Below are 17434 nucleotides of genomic sequence, written 5' to 3' on the forward strand. Positions count from 1 at the left end.
TTGTCTTTTTAAAATAAGCAAAACTGTATATCTAAAAAAATCCCTGCAGTTTTGGCACTACACTGTGCAGCCCTGCGGTAGAAAGCAGCTGCCAGTGCCTGGCTGGCCTCACTCTGCTTCTGTGCGGTTCGTTTAGAACCTCGATGTTCGAGGATCAACCAGAACCACAACAATGGGAAGGAAATGAACCATTGCTGACGGTAGGTCTACGTTTGGCTGGTCTTATTGCTGCCTCATCCACAAATGTGATAATGAATGAGGCCACATGACAAGTGATCGTGGATGATACTGTACGACGTGATGTTTTACTTAAACAGATGTTCACACATGCTCATACTGACAGGCACAGCAGACAACGTGAACATACACACTTACTTTGTGACAAAAATGCACCAAGTTAATGATAACCTTTAAAGTTTTACAATGACAAAACAGGTATGGGTTGGTGATGCAGGCCATTGACTCCAGCCTGTGACAGCACTGTGCAGAGATCACATGGACATCAAGATGTTTCCTGGGCACTGAGGAAATGACATCACTTCCCGGCTCCAGGCATCGATTCATTATCAAGTCTTCTTGACAAAAGTTTGAGTGAAATTTCGGAATTCCAAGTACACTTCCAGAAAATACTGCACGTATTAGAAAACTCCTCAGCTGAATCTTGAGACTTCCAGGTCGGTATCTCGTTCACACACCACCCAGCAGAAACTGAGAAATCGGAGGAGAATGTCCACCTTCCTTCACTGAATTTTAGCTTGTTTTACACATAATTATATGTATAGGTATAGAACAATCTAAGAACTGCCTCCAACACAGTGTCACATTTTATCCTGTGAAAGATAATAAGAGATAGTTTCATAATGAAACTGGAACATCCTTACACTGACATGCATATTTTTTCTATACTTATAATCCACTGATTAATAATCACACCATGTCACCTTTTCACTCCCCCAAATCCTGGCTCAGATTGTCCTATTTCTGAACATTACGACGTTCTCCTCAGTTGTACTCGTGACGACAGGATGTCGAATTGGTTCTCAGCGGCTCAGTTATTATTATAAGCCTCCGAGAAAAGCTCATTTTGAGGATGACTAATGGGCTGCCTGATGGATACTTAGAAGAACAAGGCGATGCTCGGCAAAGGAGCGCTCCTGTACCTCTTCCGGCACTAGGCGTAGTAGCAGGGTGACACCAGCAGGTCCGTGAGCACCAGCAGCTGGTCGTCCGTGAACTGCTGCCTATGCTCCTGCCAGTTGTCATGATGGGTCCGCCGAAAGTTTGTCAGGGTCTTCTTCACAGTCATCTGCTCCAACATGAGCACGTCAGACACAGCACTCCCTGGTCATAGCCCCACCCACTGCTATCAGCTGTAGCTCCACCCCTCACCTACCTCTATGGGTTGTGTGTCGTTCAGATGGGAGCTGAGGTCCATGAGCAGCTGTGGCATCCAGGTAGGGACATCATATGGGCTGGACAGGATGCAGGCACTGAGGCCGAGCACTCCAGCATGGCGCCGCACCAGGTCTGAGTTCACACGCACCACACACACAAGAAAAAAGACTGCTGAGCTGAGGACACCACACAGAGGGATTGACCTCCAGCCATAGTACATCCAGTGTTCTACCAGTGCCTGCAAAAGGAAGGTTACATGTAGCCAAGTACACACCTGCCGGGGGGATAGTGTCCACCGCGGATCCCAGCTCTCGCTTCCTCTTCTTGGGTAAGCGGGTCTTACACTGAGTCTCAAAGTGCTCCTGCATGGCGGCGTCCATGCAAAGGAAGTGACACTGCAGGAAGCCGCTCAGCGTGGTGGCTGCCATCTCACGCACCTGATGCAAAGAAAGGTGTGAAGTGGAAAGAAAAGGTGAGGAAGTGCGACGGACACTACACTGCTGTATTTTTGAAGGAAAGTGAAGGCCAGGAAATGTTACAAACCTCCAGCTGCTCATCCTCCAGCAGCCTGATGACCAGCGTTCGAACATTTTTCACAGCCTCCTCGCTGCTCAAGAATGTAAACAGATTACAGAAGACCATCACCTGCAGGTAGGTGAGCACCAAGTAGCGGGCATTCCAGGAGCTGCTGCCTGCAATCTGCAACCAAGAGCACCCCCAAGACTGTTCAGCGTAAACTTCAACACAGCATCTCAAACAGAGAATAGAGTCCCGAGCACAAGCCATCTCAGCAGAATGCCCCTGTGGCCTCACCTCCTGCAGGGTGCGCAGCACCTGTGGGATCTGCTCAGGGTACAGCAGCCCCTGGGACATGAGCGTCAGGCAGGATTTGGCATCTCGCTTTAGCTCGTCGAAACTGTTGTCATTCTCCACACGGGCAATCTGGAGCCCCAGACAGAGGGAGACAAAGGGGGAAAGACTGAGCTGAGAGAGACACTCAGTGGAACTGTAAACATGGCCAGGAGAACAGCAGGGGAAAAAAGACAATCAGACAAGGACAGAAGACACAAGTTGATGAAGTGGAAAGAACAAAGAGTGGGAGAAAGATAAACCTTGAAGGATGAACACTGACAGGAGGGGAGGAGACTCACTTTGAAGAGCAGAGGCAGTAGCTTCACTTGCCGTGACGCGGAGCTGGAGAACGAGCGTCCTGCACTGGATATGAGCCACTTCAACACTTAAAAGCACATTATAAAAAATGTTACATACACATTACACAATACAGTCACTGGACATGAGCAACTTCAGTACCGAAAACAAACATTATGCAACGGACACATTACGCAATCATCAGGCAGAGGTGCAGCCCATCTCACCAGTCTTGAGTAGCTTGACGGCCTGCGTTCGCTCATCCTGTGCCTCCTCCCCGTTCTCATCTGCCACGTGGTTCTGGATCTCCCCGTCGGCCTCCAGAAGGGGCTTGAGACAGGTCAGCACGCGATCTGTGAAGTCCGAAATTCGGGGAGACAGAGTGGGGCACGTGCGGGGAAGGTCCACATCCATCATGAAGATGTAGGTGAGCACACTGCAGGTGGACGGAGGGAGAGACACAGCGAGATGGTAGTGTAATAATGCAACCATCGCGCCGTTGTTACGACCACAATTCAGTGCAAAGTTATCAAGTCACCATTATTACTATGACAGTCAGTGAAGTGTTAGACTGCACTGGGGCCTACCTGCCAATACGCTCACGAACGTTCTTGTAAACCTGAGTGAGTTTTGGCTCCAGGTACTCCAACAAACGGTGGAGGAGTTCTGAGACCCTCCATTCCTGCTGGGCCAGGCCCCCTTGGAGCACGTAGAGGCGGCTGGGCAGGGGGCAGAGGGGAAGGTCATCATCACGGGTGAAAGCTTCCAACAGCAGGGTGGCGCTACTACACACACAGACTAGGACTGTTAACAGCTTACCAGGCATCCACGAAAGACCCCCCTTCCCCGGACACCGGTGACTCCATCAGCATCTCAAAGAGCCAGTGCAGCTTGCGGGGGTCTCTGCTCTCCTGTAGGAGAGTCAGAGGTAAAAGATAACTGAAAAACTCAAAGGCAAGTACGGGCACTAGAGATGAACACACACACCAATCGGCGAACTGTACGTACGCATGCAGTAGCGATGCAGGTGCCCCAGTCTGCGTAGGTTTCCACAGTGATGTTGGACAACGCTGTGCGGATAAGGGGGCACAGCACCTCCCACAAGCTTTCCACCTACCAGGGTCAGAGGTCAAATATCACAGACATGTCCACTTTGTTATGGCAGTCTTCACTGTGAGTCTAGACCGTATTAAGTGTTATCATTCACACCTTACTGTAGCTCCAGTGCTTGGAGCCCCGGATCAGCCCCGCAATGATCTCGGCCACGCAGCGTTGTGGGCTCTCGTGAGTGTCGGCCACCAGCCGCTCCATGTGAGGCCGCAGCAAGGGCAGAAAGTCATCGCCAAAGTTTCGGAACAGCCCCTGTGAGGCAGCATGAGGAGCGTGATGGATCCCATCAGAAATGCGTTAAAAATCAGGCAACAGCTGACACCTCAAAGGTAAAACTAAAGGTTTTGGTTTATAATTCAACACATCACCAAGGCACAAGAAGGGACAGTTAATGGTCTGTATGGCAAGTGGGCTCTGGTAAAACGGATATAATTTCAGGTCCCAGAAGAGCCCTGCTGTTATATTTGCCTCCTGAAGTGCATGTGAACATCTAGCTGTGTAACTTGGTCCCTCTTCCTCAGCAGGTAGCCACACCTTGAAGAGGCAGAAGCGCCGGGGGTTGAACTTGTCCTTCCCCTTGCGGTCTTCCAGGGACAAGAACCTGATAAGCTGGTCGATGAACACAGAATCTGAAAAATGGTCATAGATGATCTGCTCCCTCTGAAACAAACAAAACAGAAAACCCAGAAGGAGCCTTTGAAGTTCAGGAGCATGCATGTATGTATGTCAGTGTGTGCTCTGTAAACTGTGTGTTTAGGTGTGTGTGTGTGTATATGTATATGCATTCCTGTAAGTGTGTACCTCACACATTTCTTTTCGAGTGATGCACTGCATGGTCTTCTCAGAGGGACAGTACATCATCAACTTCCTGGAGAGAGACAGGGACAAAGGAGGAGAGAAAGGGAGAGAGAAGGAGGCAGGAAAAGAGAGTTGAGGGGCATGTAGATGAACACAGTGAACTCAAGGCAAGGTGATGAAGACGAAGGGAAGGTGACAGAAAGATGAAGGGAAGATGCCGGGAGAGATGGAGGGAACGTGGAGGACGGAGAGAGGCCTATACCGCGGCCAGCCATAGTAGCCCCAGTGCGTCTTCTCCACAAAGCGGCAGCGCTCCCAGTCCTGCTGACTGCGAGGCAGGTGACTGCTGTCGTACTGGAGCCAGCGGTTATCAGGCCTGTCTCCTGCCACCAACTCGTCTGGCTCACTCACGCCACCTGGTGTTGGGAGGATCATTATCATTTGTATTACTGTAGCAGATGGTGCAGCCAAAAGAAAACCACTTGACTAGAGGACAGGAATGACGTCATAAGAGCTGACGGGACAAGACAAAGTATGTAGAAGGGATCGGCCGGAGGGGAGTAATGGAGTCATGGCTACCAACTGGCTCAACCCGTACTCACTAATTTCACAGGGATGCACAGGAACTTTTTTGTGAGGCCTCTTCAGCTGCTTCAAGATTCCGGCCACAGCCGAGATCGCCACCTGGTGGAATGGGTGGGAAGGACTGCTGTGAGCCTGCCGTGAGAATCCGCTCTGATGACGCGACTGTGCTGAGCATGGACACACACCTTGCGCACAGCAAGCGAGTCATGGTTAAGGCTCTGGACAAAGAAGTGAATGGCAGAAGAGGGCAGGGGGTGGTCGTCCCTCAGCAGCAGCGACAGGAAGCCAACAGCAATCTGCTCAAACTTCCAGGGCCTGGGAAACGGAGCAAGGTACTGAAATGTCCATGCATGCGAAAACAAAACACATACAGACACAAATACACACTTACAAATCTCTTTCTTGGAGGCATTCCAGAAGATTATTGATCAGCTTTTCATATTTCCTACAGAGAAGGCAGCAGAGAGAGAGCACAGCATGTACTGATAAAGCAGAGTACAGTATGTCTTTACAATTGTGAAAATGTAAGCAGTGACACTGCGTAACCATCACAGTCAATGTGCCTGTATGCATGTCTTAGTGGTGTTACAGGTGGTTAGGCTGACTCACTGCTCAGAGTCCAGGTTCTTTTCCTGCTGATGCTGTTGGCCTTCCTCCAGTTCCTGGGCTGTAGGCATGGCCAGAGTAGAGGCAGGGCTTCCAGACCTCATAAGTGCATCTGCCAAGATAACAGCAGCCTCTGGCACCTGGCAAGAAACAAACACTGAGCACAACCTGTCACCTAGCTCAGTAAAAGCTTACATATTCTTAATTTAGCACTCAGCTGAGAACATGCTAGGTCCACTGACCCAGCACTGGTTTATTAAGCAATTGGCCAACCTTACCCCAAAGTCAAGGCCAATGGTCTCATACTGTCGGTGGACCTTGTCAGCGAGGTCATCGAAGAGACGCACAACGGAAGGCTTCTCTAAGGACATGGCCTTGCTGAGGCCAGACTGGACCAGTGCTGGCCAAGTGAGTCCGATGCAGTCCCAGTCATGTAAGTTGGCCATGCATACACTGCTGTTGCTCCCCAGCAGACAGTAAAGGGCACCCTGATGGTGGAGGTGGAGCAGGAGGAGCTCAAAGACAACGAATAAGCGTCAGAATGTTTAAGAGGTACGTATGTGACAGGGGCTGCTTCACCTTGAACTGCTGCTGCGTGACATCATCCCGGTTTGGCTTGAGATACTCCAGGACTTGGGGGATCAGGTCCCGGCAGCAGAAGTTGTAGGTACCCAGCGCTGTGAACAACATGGTTTGAGCTTTGCTCCGCACCTGGAGCACAACAGGGGTACACATACTGTATGTTACGTCATACTTACGTTGTGGAGATGCAGTATGTAGCAATATTCAGAAAAAAGCCCCCAACGATCACATGTAGATAAGAACACAGAGTTTTTAAAATAATAAAATACAAAATATGGTTGCCAAATTAGAGGACTGAGATGCGACATCTGGAGGTCCAGGAGGAGAGTGGGAGCATCCTGGGAGAAGCTTACCTGACTATAAGTGCTAGTGGACAGTCTCAGTAGGTCTCGCAGCAGCTCCTGGTGAACTGTCTTATACTGACAGCCCTCTACTGTCAGCTTTCTCATCTGATGGACACACACAGAAATTCCTGCAGATGCCAGTGTGTAAACTTCACATATTTCATAGAATGCACAAGTCCCTACCTCATGCTGTAGCATCACTCTGTCAATCAGCAGAGCTCGTATGTGTCGCTTCCTTCCATGGAGCTGAGGGGAAGAATCAGTGACGGAAAGTAAATGGAACCAGTGAGGTAATGGGGCAGCAAGCAATCGGAGCAGTCCAGAAGTTGATTAGGTGATGAGTGCAGAGGGAAGGGAGTAGAGGAGGTATATCAGTACTTTGCAAACCACTTTCAGATGAGATTCAATGAGTGCTTAGTGCATGTTATACAACCAAATGTAGTTCAATGTACTGTAGCAAAGTACTGCTGCCAGCGATCATTGGACATTATCATACATGGACACAAGATGGGTGCCTAGAACTGAATGGACACCTACCCGGTCTTCCATAGACTTCTTCACCAGGCTGAAGCTCTTCCACCGAGAATCAAATTCACTCTTCTGGGAGCCTTTGTAGAGTAGCAGGTCACCAATGATCTGGGGAGCAGGGGGTGCAAACATGTCGGTGAGGCCCTAAAGATATTGTCTGTAGCTTTAAAAAAAGTCTGCATTGCACCACAGTGATAGGTACCCACCTTGATGATAAGGAAGAGAGACTTGGTGTCGTCCTCAGAGTGTGCAAGAATGTGACCTGAAAAAAGAACCAATAGGTGGTGTGAGCTGCAGTCAGGGCACAGGTTGGTGTTTGTACTATTGAACACATCAGCAGGTGTTTGTGTTGCGCTCAGTGTATTAGTTGGTGTCTGAAGCAACAGTGAGTGTGTAGGTGGGCTGTGGCACTGAACAGGGACCCACTCACGCAGGAGTTGTCTCAGCATACTGTAGATCATCTCCCTATAGTTCTCCCTGGAGAGATCTGTAGTCGAAGAAAAGAGATCAGCTCAGTCAGATGATGCTGAACCTGCTAGTGATGTGGTTATTTTATTTATAACACCTCACATGCATTTTGACACCATAGTGTCCAGGGAAGGAGAGGCACTCACCGTACTCTACCCCAGTCCAGATCTCAATGTCCTTTAGACTCACCATGCTGGACACCCTGTAAGACAGAGAGGGAGAGGTCACATGCCCCGCTGAGATAGGACAGGTTTTGTGTTGCGTTTATGTTACACAACTCACTCACAGGCCTGACACCACTGGTCCATCAAGGGGGGGCAGTAAGCCCCCAGCTCCCAGGAGACAGTGCTGCACGATAGTCAGACTATGCAGGACGTCTTCCCTGTGAATGACTAAGAGTGAGGGAGTGACCTAACCAAGCCCACAATCAGGGGCTGCAATCATAAATTTAAACCTCTCACCTGCCTATAACCCCACCCCCAGCTCAGACCTGCTCATAGTCTCCTCGCCCTTGACATGTCTCTGAAGACGCAGGAGCTCTGGCCGCAGCAGCAAGTCCAACAGGTAGAAGATGAAGGTTGTCTCCTCTGTGCTGGGCACATGCCACTGGATCTGCAAGTTGTGCAGGTCGCCAGGGCGGCCCCAGTCCTGTAGAGGGAAGAGTGTGTCAGATGACAAACCAGAACAGCCCATTTGTTTCACAAGAAGCCCTTTTTTAAAGATTTTTTTTTAAAGTTTGTCTCATGTTTCAGCAAAATGCTAAAATCCCACAACCGACTGCAGCATGACCATAAAGTACAGTACAATCTGGGAAGGTCAAGATGAGCAGGTACAAAGTCTTAGCCCCTTACATGGATGGGCAGATAGGTGTCAAAGGGGCGCTCAAAGCCTCCTGGAACGCTGCAGTAGTCTGTGGGGTAGATGAGGGCGGTGGAACGCAGAATGTGGTGCAGCAGGCTGCAGGCCAGGGTGTAGCCCTGCTTGCTCTTCAGCTGCAACGTCACCTGTAGAACCTTCAGCAGCTCAGTGCTGTAAGCCAGGAGCTCGGCTCCATCCACTCGGGTCACCTGGAAGGAGAAAGGGAGGCGAGTATGGTGGAAACACCAGCGCTAACCAGACAGTCTGGATCCTCACGACCTTCATGGTAAGACAGATGTCAGTTTGTTAGTGGTCTTCTTTAATCTCTAAATATTTGATGTCGGACCCATACCTCTGAAAGCAGTTGCAGGTTCCACAGCAGCTCCTTGTCCAGCTCCTCTTCACTGAGGATGTCCTCGTCTGTGGGAACACAGAAACTGGAATTGTGAGCACACACTCATACACACACACAGTATGCAATCACCGGGTTGTGATGAGTTGCTGCGACCCAGCTGCGTTTATGGGACACTCACTAGCCGTGATCTGGGAAATGACATGGCAGCAGTGTGGCACAAAAAGCTTGAGAGACTCTGTAGGGCGGCACTGCAAGACAGAGACACATTGTTATTATTTTCCTCCTTATTTTCCTGTGTGGGAACCTGTGTGCGGAGATCTGCCGTTCCACACAGGTGCGGGACTCACCTTGGCTGCAGCTCGGCACAGGTCAGCCACCATGCGGCCTGCTACTCGCATCTCGAAGATGTTGCTGGTGGCATAACTGAAGACCTTCTGCAGAGCGACCTGTGAAAACAACATATAGCACATAGCATGAGAGACGCGCTTTTACACAACCTATAGCGTAAAAAACCCACAGCGGCAGGGAGTGAGATGCTGTGTTTACACGATATTATTTATCTCTGACCTTGAAGATGTCCAAGGAGCACTGTGTGAGGATCGTGCTGAAAGTGGATGACAGGCCTAGCTCCACCAGGCTCTCCAGATGTGTCATCTTCTCCGTCTCAAACTCTCCGCGGGTCTGCTCCAGTGTGCTGCTGTCAATGAGTGCAAAGCACCTGCGCAGAAAGATAATCCATGCGGCACATCTGTGCGACTGCATTCACACACAAATCTAAACAACATAAGCTTGTCAATAAACAAGGTGAACAACACAGTAATTCTGGTAAAACCCTCTCTCCACACACAAAACAAATATGCCTAAACACTAGACATATATAGACAAAACAAGCATCAAAATACACAACAAATAACACTATCAGGTCTCAGGGGGACAGTGATGCCAGCATACTTGTCCATAAACTGCAGAACGAAGTCCTCAAACTCTGCGGAGGCGGAACAGAGCTCACGCTCTACCTAAAGAGAAACAGAAACCGGTGAGCTCAGGACGCTACGGGGATGGATTCACGCGAGCAGAGAGTGAGGGACCACACACCTCGGTCAGGTCACTGCGCTCCTGCAGGGCTGACGAGCAGTCAACCAAAGGCACCAGGGTTGAGAACGTTGCAATGAATTGGAAAGTTATCTGCAGCAAAGACGGAGCCATCAGCCAGAACTGTTGCTGGTGTGTGCATTAAGTACAATACTGTGCAAAGTGAGACACGGGCACTACCCACCATACACTTGCTGAAGTCGTTGGGGTCAACGCCTGGCAGTGCTCTCATTAAAAGGGGCAGCACATGTATAGGGCCCTCAAGGTAATAAGGGCCCCCAGATACCAGGCTGCGCGCCACAGCAATCATGCAGCTGAGGGTTGCTGTCAGCTGGTGTGGCTCTGTTAGTGTCTCCATAGCAGGGTATGTCCTGCAGGGGGGTGATGGCCAGATAACAACTGATGTGAGACTTGCTTGCAGTGATTTCAGAAGTGACAGGGCTCTAGGAAAGCTGATGAATTTTTGCTGTGATGTGCCCCTCCTCCTTTCCCTCAGGACAGACTCAGTTCCCCCTGCCTACTTCAGAATGACCATACCCTCTCTCCTGGTACAGCATGAGCACACGCAGATGCCCCCTCCCACTGACTCACATCAAGCCCTCTCACTCCAACATAACTCCCATTCCAATGTGACCATGCCCACTGTTCTCTCCCAATTCAACATACCACACCCATCCACCCCTTCCACTCACTTTTCCAGCACAGGTGGGATGACTAACTCGGGCCTCATCAGCGCCAGATTCTGTAGGGCCTGGGCAGCATCCAGGCTGCCGGTCTTGCTGAACATGGCCAGCAGCACCGGCTGCTTCATGCACTCCACAAAGTCTGTGATGTCTTTCTCCGTAAGCTTGTGACTTTCCAGCACCGGGGTCATCCAGCTCGGTTTCTTATAGCGCTCGCGGTGCAGCCGCCGAACCACACTGGCTGGGAGGCGCTGAAGGAGCTTCATTAGCTTCACCTAGATGGGCCAACAGGTGATATGCGCAGGTGGACACACAAATAAAACCATAAGCTAGTTTATAGTATAGTACACAGATACACACTAATGTGAACTATCTGACATACTGAATAAACGGCATGGACGCCAAGCCTGGTATATAAGGGTACACAAGAAGGATTCTTTTTTCAAAAAATTTACATTTATTCATACAGCTGATGCTTTTTCCAAGGTGATGTACATCTCAGAAAAACAATACAACAGCGCATTACACCAACAGACAGAGAGATCTAAATGCAGAAATGATTATTTTGGGTCCTTCAGTCACTCATGCAGTAACCAAAGGCAAAGGTTCATCCGAGAATAAATGCTGCCTAGAGCTTCCCACTGGCTTTCAAACCTGCAACTTTTTGGTCACAATCCAAGAAAGGATTATAGCACCTGCTTCTCAAGAAGCAGCACTACACAGTGCTCTGTGGGATCAGAAAGCATCAAACGGAAGACTGTCCCATTGCCAGACTTTGGGGAAGAACTGGAGGTCAAACAACACCTAAAAATGGACTCAGAGCAGAGAGTCAGATACAGAACCACTCTCTGGATTGAGTCTGTCATTCCTATTACTGTCCCACTGGGTCAGCAATGGTCTGCGTGACCTTCACTGCCTGTGTTCATCACAGTGGTGTTCTTTAAACCACACACACTCACAGACAGCTGGCAGTAAGCCTACACACCCAAATAACCTAATCTTTATGGAGTGTTTTGGAATGGTGAGCTGCAACCTACATTTACAATCTAGAATCTCAAAAGAAGTTAGTGGGTTGTCCACACTTTATTCTGACAAGAAGAAACATTAATAAATACATCCAGTATTTCAGTTCCTATCAGGGTGCCAATGTACACTGATGGCCACTGCGTGACAGCAGTTTCCTGTAGGTATGGGCCAAGCACAGTCGATGGACTCACCAGCCAGCGGCCATTATTGGAAGGGTGGAAGAACGAGGCAATGCTGTCAAAAAGGGCGTTCAGATGCTTCTGTGCCTTCTTACTGGGTCCACCCTGTCAGACACAGGTAGAGGTCATAGGTCACAGAAAGGCACAGAGATTGATGGGAAGCAGAAAGAAATCTAGGATAAAACATCTGTTATAATGTGTGTAACATGAGTATGACGGGTTGGGCAAATTCATTCTCAGATTAGTGAAAAAGACAATCCGTTGTGGTTATATTGTCCAGACAGCCATTTTCAAACATTTCCTCTTAAATAGACAATTACTTCTGAGCCATGCAACCATGCCAATTTCAATTTAGTAAATGCTTTAATAATGTGAATATATGCGCGAGTGTAAGGAACAGGATACGTAATGCTGACCAGCATGGAGGACACCCAGAGCACCACGTGGCCAATGTCGTAGGCACTGCTCAAGGACCTGGAGGTCATCACCTGGCCACTCCCCACTGGCAGGTTCAAACTCCGGAGGATTCTGGTGAAGATCTGAAAACGTGTTTTTTTTTTTTTTTTTTTTTAATTTTTTAAGGAATATTTAATGGCACAAAGAGCATTTAATAATATCATAATACTGTACACATATTATAATTTATTATAACCTAAACATGAATTCAATAAAACTTCCACTACAGAGTAAGTGCCTGTCATTCAGGCATTGGTCTCCAGCACACACTTCAACTTTGGACCACAGGTGAAGACACTTGCAATTTGTCACCCACCGTGGGAATATATGGGTCCCAGTCAATGTAGCCGATGTTGTCACTGGCCAGTCGAGCGAATAGATTCACTAGATTCTGAGAGAACAAAGGTAATTTGTGGCACATTCTCTCCGTTGTCTGTGTGTTCATATTACAATACTCTGGATTAAAATTCAGCATTACCAATAACAAAGTTCAAAGTCAGTGAATAGTACATGTCGAAATAATTAGGAGCGTAGGAGTGGTTAAATGGTAAAGAGACAGTCTTGTTCAGTCCTAACAAGACTTTTAAAATCCAGACAGTAGAGGGTGAACGAGGAAGTGTTTGCACTGAAAGATACAGAACTATTTTAACAGGAAGGCAGATGTGGGGACATGTGTTAATGACACAGCAGGTCGCAATGAGCGGAAGGATGACAATGGACAAAGCAGACTGTTTGGATTTAGAACTGACCCCCTCCCACCCAGGCAGGTTCTGAACGGACATCCACAGGTCCATCAACTCATTGAACCAGAGCCTACAAAAGCAACAAACAAAGAGGTGTGAAAGGGGTCTGCAGCACTTCCACAACATCCGCACCATATTAAACACTTCATCACTTATCTTACACACGTAAGTATGCTCTGGAAGTTTCTTTCCTTATTTGTGCTTATTGATACAGTGTTTTATGAGACAAGGAGGTGCACACATGAAAGCTGTTGGAAATTTGGGGCGAGGGACTCACTTGAAACCCTTGTGGTGGCTCTCCGGGGGCAGGAGGGTGGGCAGAAACAGTTCGAGGTAGCCAATGGCCTTCTGCATGGTGACATCAAAGGGGCAAAGCAGCGGTCGCCACTCCTCCAGCATCTCTTGAGTGGAGGATTCTCTGAAATACCTGCCAACACAGATGATCCACTCCAATAGCAAATAGACCTGAAATTATTCCTTAAAAAAACTGGTTTCTCTCTGCCGATTTTTTTTTTTTTTTTTTTTTGCTATGGCTGCAAAGGAGCCTATCAAAAACACTTACGGTCTGCAGCTCTTCACCAGCATCTTGAGCACGCTCTCAATTGAGCTGAAGGGAGAGACAGAAAGCAGGAGACAAGGACTTAATGACTCATGCAATACAAAAGAGAGGTTGTTCAAGTGCCTGACAATGATGTCAACCTAGCAGTGTCCACTGCAGGTTTTCACACAGAGAATCACGCTGAGATTCGGTTCTGTTTCGGTCTAACCCAGCGTATCCAAAGATATGAGCCCAGATACAGACAACCTGAGATACACTCCAGCAATATGGTCAGGGATATTCAAACTGAAGCTGAACAGCACACACATACAGTTATAAGGACTGTGCATGTGGCATTTAGGCACAGGAAAGGGAGCACAAGTCTGCCCAACACTTGTCTATATCACCCCATATCATTCTTTTTAAAAATACTCACTAACACAAAGGCATGCACACATACACTGATAATGTACAGCTGCTGTTGCATACAAAAATACCCCTAAAATCTACACATGTGCAAACAGAATTTGCATTTACATGCGAATTACAAAACATATTACATGCATATACACAAGATATTCTGCCTGCAGAACTCTACAGAAAGTGTGGTAGTATATAATAACGTGCAAACTCTACACGCTCTGTAGTAACACTGTGAAACACACGTAAAGGTGAGCGCACTGCACAGCGAAGTGTAGAGCAAATACACACATCCACACCCAGGGTGGCTTCAGCATGCCAGAGAAGATTAAAATAACATCGTGGTGGACATCGGATACCCCGGGGCGTTTGGTTGACGCAGACACAAAAATCACGAAGTGCAACGGGGAGGTGTGTGGTCATCACGAACTCATTCCAACACTCCCATCTCAGCACTCTGAGGTGGAGGGAGAACGTTGACTCTCGAGATCCCTCTATGTGGGAGCAGGGTAGCGAGGCAGAGCAAAAGGCAATGTGTGCACGAGGTGCCAGGAACATGATATTAAGAACCAGCCAGAATAAAGACAAACCTACTTTGGGAACCAGTTGAGGCCCAGATGCTCCGTTTTGGAGTAGAGGATCCTTTCATACAGATTGTATAGCGGTCTCCACGGCAGCTCTAGGTCATCCCGTGACAACAGCTCCTTCTTCCTGCAAGGATGCGATGGGTTCAAGTGAGGGCGACAGGGATGCGAACACACCGAAACAGCGATGCGCGTCTGGAGAAAAGAAAACGGCCGTGCGTGTCTTACTTGAGAAGGTTGATGAGGAGGCGAGCAAACCCCTGCATCATACTGATCTCTAGTCTGGGAATGGTCACCAGCTCATAGACCAGCTTAATGAACAGCACATGGTCATCTTTGCTGAACTTCCTTCCGTAGAGCCGCAGGTAGCTGTGAGAAGACATGGTCATCAGGAAGGAAGCGAGAAAAGCGAAAAGACATTAATGTCCACGTTTGGACCCTTTTTTCCCAGTTTAACATTTATATTTATTTATTTAGCAGAGGTTGTGCTGCAGTTAGTTAGTTAACTACCAGGGTTGAGTTGGGTCTGTAAACCCATTAGGCGATTTTAAAAGCCAAGCAGTCGTTTCCGTTAGTAAAACGAGATGTACGTCTCTTTGGAGAAAAGCGTCTGCTAAATGAATACGTAAATGTAAAATATCCATCTTTATCGTTGGCTTTACTCCATCTTCCAGGCAAACAGCGGAATTTACTACATTCACACACATAAATACCATGCCTCATATATTATCACGATACTTTATTTGTATTATCAGTTAGTTTGTTTTTGTGGCAGTTATTGATACATGACATGTTTTTGTTAGTTCATATGCTGAACACTGATAGTTATGGCTATAAAACAATTTTTGTTGTGGGAGTTATTGATATATTACACACTTTGGGGGGTTGATACATTAAGATAATGTTTTTATTGTAAATATAAATTGTTTTACTCTTTATTAATGCATTATTAATAATTTTTGAGTAAGTTCACTGTCGTGTTCCTGCTTCCTATGGCAGTTATTGCACTTCATGCTGCCGTGTTCTAAATTAGCTTTTGAAGAAATATTCTGAGGTAGTTTTGGAAGTAGCGCCCATTTTTCGTGGTATTACTCGGTATGTGACACACTTGTGGGGGCGATTATGGACATAGTGCACATTTCTTGAGGTAATTATTCGTATATACAAATATATATTTGTGGCGTTTCCCGTTTCTCGCTGAATGAACTCACTCCGGGTCCGGCTGCTAACCGGTTAGCTCACACTCGCCAACGAGCTGGGAATTAACCGTAAAACCACTCGGAATGATGATGATTTTAAAACACAGGGCGGCGCGGCTATTATAATATGCACTGCGGTCACACACCGGCGTACATAGTGTGTTTTTGCACATTTCTGTACATTTCTCTTTGTACAGCTTGACTCGGCGAGCGTGCTGGGCTTCGCTTCCCGTCAGCTGGCTCGCGAAGGGCGGTCTGTCCGGTCCTCCGGTATCGGTGCTCCACTCCAGATCCTCCTTTCCGTTGATTCGTCGTTATTAACCGGCGTTTTTTTAATGATTTATGGGTTATTAGGGCCGTACTCACGTGGAGAGCCGCCGGGTCCAGAACAGCGCGCCGGGCCACAGCTCGCGCAGCACCACCGCGCGGCCCAGGCCGCAGCGGATGGCGGACAGAAGGCGCGCGGACTCGGGCTCGAGGCGGGCGGCGTACGGCAGCAGCGCGTTGTACAGGAGCTCCTTCTGGGGCGCGAGAGCCGCCGGCTCGCGCCCCGCCGCGCAGCAACCGCTCATGGCCGCCGCGCCGTCCGTCGCTCTTCGCCGCTGCGCTACAGCCGTTATTTCGTCGCACGCCACTCTCCGTTTCGCTGTGCGCCGCACACGTACTGTTTGTTTTTACTTTTACCTTCCTTCCGCGTCCGTCAGAACTCATTACACACAACCATACCAGCGATTAAAGGGCAGACATGTGACATGAACCTAAGAGAGAGAGTCAGTTAGTGAGTGAGTGAGCGAGCGGACTTGGGCCCTGTGTCCCACACACACACCGCCCTTCCTCCCCTGACAGTAATGCTTCTGCCTTTGGTTCTTTCCCCACTTTTCATGCTACAGGACACACTCCTGTACCTTCATGGACCTTCTCGCTAGAGGGAAAATCTTGTCCCCTCAGCAGGTCAGCATGTATGAAACTGGCTAACTGATGATCATTTTGAATAAATGTACGTGAACGATGGCGATGGTCACACAGTGGATCAGGAAGACCCCAGGACACTCCTTGGACAAAGAGCTTTAGGTCCACACCATGCGCACCAGTCCTTAGCAGGTTTCCACCAGTACACTTGGGCTGCTGTAGAGGGTCCCAACTGAGCGAGCTGATCCAGCCCAAGGCTGTTCTACAAGCGGCTCATAGTAGCCTGTTTCTCCACTGCAGGTCATCCGGAAGTCACCAAGGAACAGAGAGGGAGATGGTTCTTCCGCTCCATCACCACCGGACCTCTATGAACGTAATATGGTTGATGATCTACAAATCTGTGGTTCTTCAACTCCAACACCACTGGACCTCTATCGACGTTACTATTGATTGATTGATTGATTGATACAAACATGCTATGGCGGATCCTCTACAAATCTACAGTTTTTCAGCTCCAACGTCACTGGACCTCTGTGAATCTACTGTTGTTGATCCTCTACAAATCTACTATGGTTCTTCAGCTGCAACACCACTGGACCTCTATGAATGTATTGGTTGATCCAGTATGAATGTCCTATGTTTGATCCTCTACAAATCTACTACGGTTCTTCAGCTCAAACATCGCTGGATTTCTACGGCCTTTTTCTACCATCAGCTGTTCAAGCGTCCTCATTTGGGTTTTACCAAAGTATTTTGCATCCCATGAATTCTCCTGCTGCTGTCAAATGCAGTGGAGTCCATGTCCGCTCTTGCTGACCACATTTTCA

General features: G+C 48.3%; 1 protein-coding gene across 3 annotated transcripts; it reads right to left on the reverse strand.

The window, feature by feature from the left end:
• Positions 1-24: 24 nt before the first annotated feature.
• On the reverse strand, positions 25-16918 carry LOC108940460 (proteasome activator complex subunit 4B-like). Of its 3 annotated transcripts, none has more exons than XM_029250482.1 (47): positions 16065-16918; positions 14728-14868; positions 14510-14626; positions 13520-13564; positions 13235-13384; positions 12964-13027; positions 12531-12605; positions 12175-12297; positions 11771-11863; positions 10563-10828; positions 10055-10241; positions 9874-9963; positions 9730-9794; positions 9346-9496; positions 9126-9224; positions 8957-9026; positions 8776-8843; positions 8417-8632; positions 8056-8213; positions 7852-7947; positions 7712-7767; positions 7528-7584; positions 7304-7359; positions 7107-7205; positions 6753-6815; positions 6579-6674; positions 6223-6354; positions 5922-6131; positions 5647-5783; positions 5429-5482; positions 5223-5352; positions 5055-5136; positions 4715-4868; positions 4456-4522; positions 4189-4314; positions 3754-3906; positions 3553-3657; positions 3364-3455; positions 3132-3263; positions 2772-2980; positions 2547-2632; positions 2209-2337; positions 1939-2094; positions 1670-1832; positions 1394-1527; positions 1161-1306; positions 25-708 (listed from the first exon to the last, which is right to left on the reverse strand). In XM_029250482.1, exons 1-46 carry the CDS (start codon positions 16268-16270, stop codon positions 1172-1174), a joined length of 5493 nt encoding a protein of 1830 aa, XP_029106315.1. In that variant the 5' UTR covers positions 16271-16918; the 3' UTR covers positions 25-708; positions 1161-1171. The 3 variants fall into 3 exon arrangements, with proteins under 3 accessions (XP_029106315.1, XP_029106316.1, XP_018618183.2); XM_029250483.1 differs by lacking the exon at positions 25-708 and adding an exon at positions 716-830; XM_018762667.2 differs by lacking the exon at positions 25-708 and having other exon boundaries at positions 839-1306.
• Between the last annotated feature and the right edge of the window lie 516 nt (positions 16919-17434).

The sequence above is a fragment of the Scleropages formosus genome, chromosome 3, assembly GCF_900964775.1.
Source record: "Scleropages formosus chromosome 3, fSclFor1.1, whole genome shotgun sequence".
NCBI lineage: Eukaryota > Metazoa > Chordata > Actinopteri > Osteoglossiformes > Osteoglossidae > Scleropages > Scleropages formosus.

Coding starts and splice junctions, on each gene's coding strand:
- LOC108940460 (XM_029250482.1), bottom strand. CDS start 16,270: ATGAGCGGTTGCTGCGCGGCGGGGCGCGAGCCGGCGGCTCTCGCGCCC. Junction 9,795..9,873: donor AGCGCAGTGACCTGACCGAG/GTGTGTGGTCCC, acceptor GTTTCTCTTTAG/GTAGAGCGTGAGCTCTGTTC. Junction 5,353..5,428: donor TGCCTCCAAGAAAGAGATTT/GTAAGTGTGTAT, acceptor TCCGTTTCCCAG/GCCCTGGAAGTTTGAGCAGA.